This window comes from Sinocyclocheilus anshuiensis, unplaced genomic scaffold (genome assembly GCF_001515605.1).
Source record: "Sinocyclocheilus anshuiensis isolate Anshui unplaced genomic scaffold, SAMN03320099.WGS_v1.1 scaffold767, whole genome shotgun sequence".
NCBI lineage: Eukaryota > Metazoa > Chordata > Actinopteri > Cypriniformes > Cyprinidae > Sinocyclocheilus > Sinocyclocheilus anshuiensis.
In genome coordinates this window covers 1,089,256-1,099,877 of record NW_015551124.1, presented here as the reverse complement: position 1 = coordinate 1,099,877, position 10,622 = coordinate 1,089,256, and the positions used below count along the sequence as shown (strand labels likewise).

The window sequence follows — 10,622 nt, the reverse complement described above, 5'->3', positions numbered from 1 at the left end:
TAAAAAAAAATTTTTTTTTTTTTTTTTTTTTTCTGAAATACTGTGTAGTGTATTTACATTTTTCTGCTACATAAATTCTGGTAAACAATTTTTCTGGTAAATATTCCTTTAAAAATAATGTTTTAATAATTTTATTAGTAGTAGTAGGACTATCATTACATTAAGAAATATATTTCAGTCACAGATTCTTCAAGTTTGCATATGATATGACGAGTTTTTCTCAAAAGAAACTAAAATGCTGATGAAGTGACTCTGAGCAGTTCTAGAGATGTTTATGTACTCATAAAATGAGGCGGCAGAGGCTGAAATCCCTGCGAGCGTCAGGCGTGCTTCAGTATGTGTAGTAAATGAAACAGTGCGTCTGCGCCATTCATAAACAGAGACAGGCAGAACATGCAGGATTCATATTTAAATCGACTTTTTGCGGCTTAATATTTACAGATACTAGTCCATATCATGATTTGATTTAAGTGTAATGACCTACGTTTGATTAATTCATTCAAAATTTGACTAATTCCGTGACATTCCGCGTTAAACTGTGAATTCTGTTTTTATGACATTAGGGGTGTAACGGTACACAAATATGACGGTTCGGTGCGTACCTCGGTTTTAACGTCACGGTTTCGGTACAGCAGGAGGAAAAACTAAAATCTTTTTTTTTTTTTTAATAAACAGTGGTTTACTGAACAAGTTGCTCTTTCTTTAAATACATTGTTATAATGAAACTTTTCTTAGTCATAAAAATCTACCTCAGCTTATACTTTAAACTATAGGGAGCCCTACATTATAAGGTTACAATTAACAACTTAACCCAAACTTAAATTTAACTACTATTTATTTTAAAATATAATAATCAACACTCACCTTAAAAAAAAAATAGTATGCAAACATGTAAATTGCACAAAACGCAGTTTTTAAATTAACTTATAAATTATAAAATTTCTATTTGTTAAAATATATTCAATTACAGTGGCTGTCATAACATTTTTCATAACAGATTAATTTAAACATACATTAAATAATTAAGACTAATAGGTAAAGTAAAATGTAATGAATATATAGTGTAATATTTCGCGAAATGCTCTTCTCAAGACTTGATTTCTCTAGTGAACTAACGATAATAATCAGAATATTTTAATAAATACAGTAATATATTTAAACAATATATTTCAGAACTGTATAAATTAAAGATTAATCTTTATTAAAGTTACAAAAGCTATTCAATCAGGAGCAGTGAGTGATTTCTTTGTTGTTGCTGTTTGATTAATATTAAGAAAGTGCTGTCACTTTAAGAGAATGCGCTGATCCAGTGCACTGATACAGTACGTTCAGCCGGCTATGTCTGCTATAGGATACTTACCAATACGGGCATTTTGACAATTTTTGTGTGAATTTGTCCATTTAAACACAATACTTCAGAGAAAGATTAATATTTGCACGAGTTCTGAGGCGCGGGGTTTGCGGGATGGGTTGAGCGCACGCACAAATCTTCTCACTGCGCGCGCGAGCTCGTGTCCTCTGGGTCTTACATGTTTAAACTGGCAAAGCTTAAACGAGTTTAGCTTAAACACAGATATCAACGTGTGCTGTTCAGATCTCACCTGTGAGCGCGTGCTATCAGCACCCGGTGATGACGGAATAACTGCTCATATTCCAGCATACGGCATTCGCATTGAACAAGAGTGAATGGTTTGTCCACAATTCTTTTGCATCGCTGTTGTTGTAATGTATTGGAAGCCAGAATGCGCATCCATCAACAGAAACGGATGACATTATTTTAAAATGTATTAAATACAATATTTGTATTTATTAAAATGACTAATAACTTAAAAAGTGTATTAAAAATAAGAACATTATTCAGTGTAGATTCGAGCTCAACATCAAACATTCAAAAAAAAAAAAGAAAAAAAAGAAAAAAAAAACCTCAAGTCGACCACTAACTACCATTTCACCAACCAGCAGTCAAAGTGAAAGCAGTACCCACCCGCTCGTCATTAGACGCGTTCTCCGGGTCGTCCTTCCCTTCATCAGGCAGAGGCATTCTGGACAGGGTCAGGCCGTTGAGAGACGCCATCTTCAGGGGACCCACCTTCTTGACCTCGGAGCGTCCTTTCTTCATACCCTTCATAACCAGAGCGAGCGATGGAGAGAGACAAAGAGAAAAACAGAGTCTGAGGATCGGCGTCTTGAGACGGTGGAGAAGAGCAGCAGAATGCAGCTGTTCGGGTCTGACAGCCTGTTGAGCGGCATTCTTCACATCACACGTATAAAGTCAAGTGTTCAGCCTCACCCCAGCATACAAACACCTACTCGACGTGCAGAAGAAACAAAAATAAAAGCCACACCAGCTGGATGATGTGCAATCAAAAATCAGTTTGCATTTCCTTTAACAACTGAGCCGTACTGTTCATTTCTATATCTGTGAACAAGTTCTCTGTAACTTATTAATACAACATTCTGCTAAACATCTTTTTTTTATGCTCCACAAGTTAAAGTTATAATAACTTTAAGTTAAGTTATAATAACTGGGGAGAACAAACTTTGATTTACTGCATTAATACCAAAACTCAAATTACTACAGACCAGACAGGTGACAGGAATCAGTGTTATTTTAGTATTATTTTAATAATATTATAATTATTCATATTTAATAATAATATTATTATAATTATTTTTTTAATTTTAAAGTTAGTAAATTTGTGTTTTTGTCATATATATATATATATATATATATATATATATATATGTGTGCTGCCAAACGATTAATCGCATCCAAAACAACATTTTTTTACGTAATGTGTGTACAACACTGTGTATATTTATTATGTATATATTAATACACACACATGCAAGTATATATTTAAGAGAACTGTGTTATGTTTATATACTAAATATATTTACATATAATATACATTATATGAATATAAATATATACATGTAAATATTTTCAATATATATACTGTATATGTGTGTATTTATATATACATAATAAATATACACAGTACACACACATATATTATGTAAACAAAAAAACTCCCCTTGCTGGGTTGCATCGAAAGATGATGATCTTGTATCGACGATAGCCAGAGATATTGTCAAAAACATCAATTATTAACAATATTAAGAGGATTTGGCATTTCCAATTAATGTAGGCTTGTTACATTCTTATTTTTATTAGGCCTATTATGAAGTTACTTTTATTAAATTAAAATTACAATTAATTTGCCCTGCAATAATTACCACATAACTGACACGCTGCAAGGATAAAAAAAGGATTAGGCTATTTACTCTTAATTAAAATGTTTTAAAACAGGTCTATTATGCAATTAATTATAGGTAGGCCTATAATTGAAATATTAACACTGCAGTCATCAATAAAAGTCAATGAAATAAAAAGCTTTATTTCAAGCACAGACTTTCAAAAACCTTTTTAACACGAAATACGTTTCTTCTCATTTTTTTCCCCACTATGTAGGCTACAGGCCACAAGAGAAATATTAAGGAATTAAATTGAAACGGTTAGCTATATACAGTCAGTGTTTCCCACAGGTTTGAAATATACTTGCGGTGGTAGCTGGGTGGAAAATCCTCCTATTACCCACGGCACAAAAATGGTCTACTACATGTGACAAATAACAAATAATGTGTGATTTTTAACAATATTTGTTATTTAGGCCTATTGAAATTCATTTAAATTATATAGGCTACTATTACATTTAATTACATACTCATATTATGCATTGTAAATTATGCAAAATTACAGCATTTAAATGGTAGAGTTCTCCTTGCTTTTTCATGTAGTGTCTCTCTCAGTGAATGGGTAAAATCTATATATTGAATAATATGCATCAAATAATGTTTTTTGACTTTTCTTCCTGTGGGGAAACCTCCCAGCCAGAAACTACAATAGTTTCCTATGAATTAAATGGATTTTAAATTAAATACAATTTATTGTGTAAAAAAAAAAAATATATAATAATAATTTGTGATTTTTAATTATAAACAAGTCTGAAATACACCTGGACTCTTATTTTGAAATGTCTATACTATTGTGGGAATCACTTTGAAACAGTCTGAAGCGCCACCTTGTGACACTGCAACGTGTATGGGCTTACATCTCTGCCACAATTCTGTGCGCGAAATATCATATTTTGAGCGCGCAAAAGTAAGTTTTGCACGCGCGCAAACTGAGTTTTGTGGAGAAAATGTTTGTCTCGCAAAGAAGAAAGTATTTTGAGCGTGCGGAAATCAATTTTGCATTTAAAATATGTTTTTGACTCCCAAAATTTACTGCCAGATTCTGGAAGATAAATTCTTCAAACAATGATTTTTCCATCATTTTAGAATTTATTTAATAAACATATTTATTATAATAATTTTATTTTACACTACAGATTACAATATTCATGTCTAATTGTCTTATTTTTTTTTTCAGTTTTTCAGTATTTTTCATGATTCGGATTCAATTCTGATCTTTAAGAGAACTTATTAATCTTTTAAATTAAAGAGCTTTATTTTGACTTTGTAGCTGGACTTTAAAGTGGACTCAAAGCTTTAAAATAATAATAATAATTATTATTATTTAAAATATGTATAAAAAACGATGAATACATATTACTTTTGCAAATTACAATTCTACAGTTTAATATAAAATAATTTTATAATTATTTTATTTAATAAAAAGTATTTATAATAATGTTATTTTACACGTACAATACAGTATAATAATTTTACACTTCCAATAATATTTATGTCTTTATATTTTTCAAACGTTCAAACTCTCAAGCTTTTAACATTATGTGAATGTGCAAATACACCTAAACCTATTGTATGTTGCATTCCCAAATGCACATCTAACTGATTCTGATCCAGTTCTGATTTTCAGCTGAACTTACCGCCGGTGGAAGACCATCGATATTCCTTCTGGCAGGTGGCACGTCAGAGACGGGTCTCTTAAAGACATCTCTCTTCTGTCTCAAGCGTCCCTGTCCGCTCAGATCGCCTTCTGACACCGAGGGCACCATGTGTCCGGGCTCTCGCAGAGGCGGCAGCTGCCCCAGGTCCTCTGGATTGCAGATGATGGGATGGGACTGGTACGCCAGAGGGCCTGTCAGGACTGTCTCCATACCGTGGCTGAAGGGATAAGCGGGCGGATCTACGAGGGGCCGTCCCATCGGCGTCATGTGATGCTCGGGCCCACCCACTGCATCCTGAGACTGGGGTGTGTGTCGGCCGCTGTCGTCTTCGAACTCTTCCTCCTCACCGCTGCTATGCACCAGCATCGTGGCGTCAGACAGGGATTTTTTGTGGCCGTAGATGACATCCTCGGGCTTCGTAACCTCCAGGACGACGTTAATGTCGGAGCCGGATGCTGTAGGCGGCATCGCCTGGGCAACAGGGGGTGGGGTCTCAGCCGCGGATGCGGATACCTGGGTAGTTGATGTAGAAATGTCAATAAATAAAAAATAAATAAATAAACTTTCTTAAAAATAGTCATTTTTAATCTTAGATTATTGCTAATAATTATGTAAGAATTAATTACATAATTATAAGCATTCTTAATTATATATATTAGGGATGTGCTGATACGAGTATCGGTACCGAACGGTTCACGAGGCAAATTCCAAATGGAAGTGATCATCCCTATCCCCTTAGAGTGGGGACTTTGGAGTGAGCAGGGCACATGCGTGCCATTATGTAGTCGTTTGGAATGCACTTGGCAAAGCAAGCGAATTAATTTCCTCATTATCTTCAGCTGGCATGTTCCCGTGACAACGCAGCACGGTGTCCGTCAGCAGATGTCGCTGTTTTACTGTCATAAATATATTTTTATTGTTGTTAGCATAACTGTTATAAATAAACATACATTTTATATTTTTAAAAGTTTTTAAAATATGCTATATAATACATCAAAACGAATATATATAAAACTTTTTAAAATATAAAATGTATATTTTTTTTATGCCGGTGTCCATCAGCGAATCTGCTGACGGTTAAATGCATTCATGTCCTGCACTAAACAGTAGTGTGTAAATACCTCTAAATGCCACTTCAGACGCAGCTTCTGTGTTTCCTCTGCATTGCAAAGATGAATTTTGTTGATACTGATTTCATTTGCTTGGTAACAGCCCAAATATCTTATTATTCTAATTAGCTGATTAAATGTAAGAATTTGACTCAAAAGATAATGCACACTTTTAGAAAAATGGCTTTATAAAGGTAAAAATGCCCATAAAAGGTAAAAAAAATCAATTTAAACTGATTGGAAAAACTTAATTTCTATCAGCGTGAACTGGCCACCACACAGAATATGAAGATGTCAAAAACTTTAGGAGCCCTTAAAGTCCTTAAAACTCCATGGTAGGGATGTAACGATTCACTCAACTCATGATTCGATTCATGATTTTGGTTTCACTATTCGATTTTCTCACGATTTGTTTTTACAAAAAGAGATTGAAGACATTATACAGTAAATGAGAAGGTGTCTATTGCTGCACGTTTCTTTGTGAAATTTAAATACAACAAAACTAAATTGAAATTTTTAAAACAAACCCCAAATCAAATAAGCAAGTTACACAAATAAACTAAATCTCTTCATATAAACAAACTAAGGCTTTGTCTGTGCTCTTTGGGCCGGCTGTAGGCGTAAGAGTTGCCGATGTTGAGGTTCCTCATGGAGTGGCTCTGGCGCTCGGCCGGCGGGATCATCCCGAGGTTCTTCTGCCTCATGACCGTCTCGTAATCGGGCGTGGCACGGTAGGATGGCGGGATCAGGGCACTGTGCCGGTGGGAAGGCACGTAGTCGGGCCGCATGAGGTCACTTCCTGTGATGCTGGGGTTGGACGACATGGGCGACGGCTGCAGGTAGTGCTGCGGGTTGTTGAGGGAGCTGGTGCTCTGGGCGCTGTAAACGCTGCCGTTACGGATCCGGCCGTTGTACTCGTGCGGAGAGCGGTCCAGACTGGTCTGGGAATGGTAGTAGAAACCATTCTGGTTGTTGATGTAAAGATTATCTGTAGGAAATTCAAGAGAGGTGCGTCAGTTCTTGCTTATTATTTTTGTCTTGTTTACAAATATCTACATTTTCATTTTCCAGTACAAATATCGAAACTTTCTTTAAATCAAGATTATGGCTGGGCGATAATTCGATAACGATAATTATCGCGATATAATTTTCCTCAATAAAACAATATGAAGAGTTCGATAAATGTTCGATATAACGTTTATGCGGCAAAAGCGGAACGAAACAGCACGACTCATTTGAATCGTGCCACACGGAAATTTTATCCGCTCGGACCAATGTTCAAAACGTCCGCGCGGCACGAGCTCACTAGAGCAGATGCGTTTACTCGCTCACGCAAGCTCTAAGCAGCGCTGTGAGATCCAGTGTGAAGCGCTTGAACTCAGTGATGAACACAAATGACTCGGTGATTTAAACTAGTTTAAAGCCAAACAGTAGAAGCACTGTGTGCAATGAACGAGACAGTCAGAAGGCTTTTCAAACTACACATCGCCATCATTTACCATGGATTTACTGTAGTAACACTCACTGCACCATGGTATTGTGGCACAAATGTGGGATATTCACATTCAATTTTATTACAGGAGTAATGGTATATAATTATAGTATGTATTTGTGATTAAGCTATAGCATGTGTGCATTTATCCTGAATGTTTTTAGACTGATGTTTTTCATACAGGCTACCTACAAACCATATAGTTATATTTTTACCATGGTATTGAGGTGCTATATGTTTGGTTTTAACTGTTTATCATGATTTAAATTTATGCTACTATGGAAGACCAATGCTTAATAATAAAAAAAAAAAAATGGTCAGAATAAATGTAACCATATAAAACTGAGGTTGCTACAATTTGTACAGATGTTACTGATTTTGATAATGAACAAAAATGTACCTCTGCATCCTAACTCAAGCTACTATCAAATGTGCATTTCTAAGAGGAAAAAAAAGTGATATTATTATTATTAATATTATCAGGCAACCCAAACCTGTTTCTTGATTTGAAACAATATCACTCATTAGAACACGCAGAAACTAAGAAATTAAATTTTCTATTTAGATATTTATTTTAAGGAAAATTAATGGTCTGGTTTCTACAACTTTCACTGTGGAGCAAAAATCTGGCTTTAAACTTGAAAGAAATAAAGATTTGACATTTATCGTGATAATTATCGATATCGACTGATATGTAAAAAATTATTGTGATCATTTTTTTGGCCATATTGCCCAGCCCTAATCAAGATACATTAACTTGAGAAGCAAAATCACAGTCATTGCAAGTCAGCATCATTATGATGCAAAAATATTGTAAAGTTTAATATTCATAGGTTTTTGATTTACTGACTACAATTTCTTAAATTTAAATAAAAATATAAATAAAATAAAACAAATAAAATAAAATACAAGAATGCTTAGTATTTTTGTCAGTACAAACTTAAAATCTGGATAAATTAACTTAAGAAAATTCCATAGGTTATTTTCACAAAAACTGATTTCTTTTTCACTCACACTGTCTATATTTTAAAGGGGTGGTTCACAGTTTTTTTTCTAGGCTTGATTGTGTTTATGGGGTGCAGTCTAACATGTGTTAATGCTTTGTTTTTTAAAAAATCCATTATTTTTCACATAATTTACCTTTATTCCACACCACTCTGTCCCTTCTCTGAGAAACAGGCTGATCATTTCCTTCTTGTATGAAGCCCCTCCCTCAGAAATAGGCGATGGGCTCTGATTGGTTAGCTAGCCCAGTGTGTTGTGATTGGCTAAACCGCCTGTAGTGTGCGTCTAATGGCGCTTTTCCACTGCATGGTATGGCTCACTTTTTGGGGGTTTTCCACTGGGTACAGTACCTGGTACTTTTTTTAGTTGTCTGTTGCGGAAGAACAGACGTTCCTCTCGTTGATAGCAGAGGAGTGGATCCAGCGAGAGCTTGACGGGGCGACGCGGAATGAAAACGTTTTCTTTAGGAGTCGTGGCAGTATAGGCGGCGCAACTATAATGACATGTGAATAATCGCACCTCTAGTTTTCTCTTCCTCTTCTCTAAAGCAGCGCAGCATGGCCTCGAGGGTGGGGTTTATCTGGGTTTGTTACGTCACGAACCCGGGAAGTAACTCATTGTAGTCCCTACCAGCCATTTTTGTAGGCATTAAACTGCCAGAATTTTCAAAGACAATATCTCTGTTTGCATTGAACTTTCAGCTTTGTAACTTTGCAGATATTGTTTATGCTCAAACAGCAACATTAGACACTAACGTTAAAAAAGTGAAATCGCAATCAACCACCCCTTTAACTTAAATATTTATAAATGATTGCAGTATTTGATTTACTTTTTTTATTATAATTTACCTTTATTATTATTATTTATTATAATTTAATTACAAAATAATAAATAAAATAAAATACAAGAATGATTTTCTCATCATATTTGTCTTCTTTTCCAGTACAATTCCATTAAACATTTTTTTTTAATCAAGATAAATTCATTTGCATAGTATTTGACTTTGTCTATTGACAATTTGTCTGTAACTCATCTTGATTTAAAAAAATGAATAAATAATAAACAATAATGACTTTTTTTTTGTATTTTTGTACAAATATATAATAACTCTTAAATCATGATACATTGAGAAGACTTCATATCTTAAGTTATTTTGCTTTTTAAATAAATGTATGTTGATTTAAGAATGTTTAGATATTATATTAAGTCTTTTTTTCTGTAAAGTTCTAAAAAGGTCTGAAGTAAATTTTTCTAACCACACTGAAAGATTTGTTTCTCACTAAATTCTGTCATTTTGTTTTATCTTGATTTAAGAATGTTTAGAAGCAAAATACTAAAGAAAATCATATTGTGCAGTTTTGGCCCGTTACTGATGGGAGATGTCCTACCTTGTGAAGACGTGTACGGTTCGGTGTAATGGCCGTTAAAATGCATCTGAGGTGGCATCATGTAGGGTTGCGGTTTTGGCTGCATCATAAGACAAAACAAAAGCAGCATTATTCAGCTAGACATATTAACTCTGTCCCAAACCTGGAGAGCTGCCCATCTAGACTTTGTATTTGAAGTTATACAAGTGCACACACAACATCAAACATTAGTTCAAAGATAGAAAGCATTAAAAGTCCAATTAAAAGCTTTTTTGTTTTATGTTTTTTATGCTTATCATGACATTTATAAGGTTACATTTTAGTTAGGATGCTGCCTTAAAAGGGAGCTGCCTAGTATGTAGAGAGCAAGGTTTTGGAACAGAGCTACAGTAAATCACATCAAAAACAAATGAGATCATGCAGAGCCGACAAACTCCAGAAACGTACTACAGAACAAGCTCCATAGCAAAACTGTTGTATAGTCATTGAATAACTGGCATAATGCTGACCAGAGACATTCTCGTCGAGGACCGTCGCCTCACTGTGTTTACAGGAGCGGGCTGCGTTTGTCTGTAATAAAACACAAAACAATAAAACACAACTGTGAAATAAACCAGAGAGTAATAAAGGTCAATGTTTTATTCGTCACATGCATTGTGATACTACAGTACAAAGTCAGCGGTTTGCATTTTGCACTGCATTCACATTTTCATGACAACTCACAGACACATTC

At 34.7% G+C, this 10,622-nt stretch overlaps 1 protein-coding gene across 1 annotated transcript in view; it reads right to left on the bottom strand.

The window, feature by feature from the left end:
• LOC107663133 (tyrosine-protein phosphatase non-receptor type 21-like) overlaps window positions 1-10,622 on the bottom strand; it is a 35,001-nt gene that overhangs the window by 7,367 nt on the left and 17,012 nt on the right. The window contains exons 12-17 of the mRNA XM_016453292.1: window positions 10,399-10,459; window positions 9,911-9,989; window positions 6,609-7,013; window positions 6,288-6,292; window positions 4,896-5,429; window positions 1,985-2,122 (exon numbers count right to left, since the gene is read on the bottom strand). Of these exons, the coding sequence (XP_016308778.1) occupies window positions 1,985-2,122; window positions 4,896-5,429; window positions 6,288-6,292; window positions 6,609-7,013; window positions 9,911-9,989; window positions 10,399-10,459 (1,222 nt within the window). The remainder of the gene's footprint in view (window positions 1-1,984; window positions 2,123-4,895; window positions 5,430-6,287; window positions 6,293-6,608; window positions 7,014-9,910; window positions 9,990-10,398; window positions 10,460-10,622) is intronic.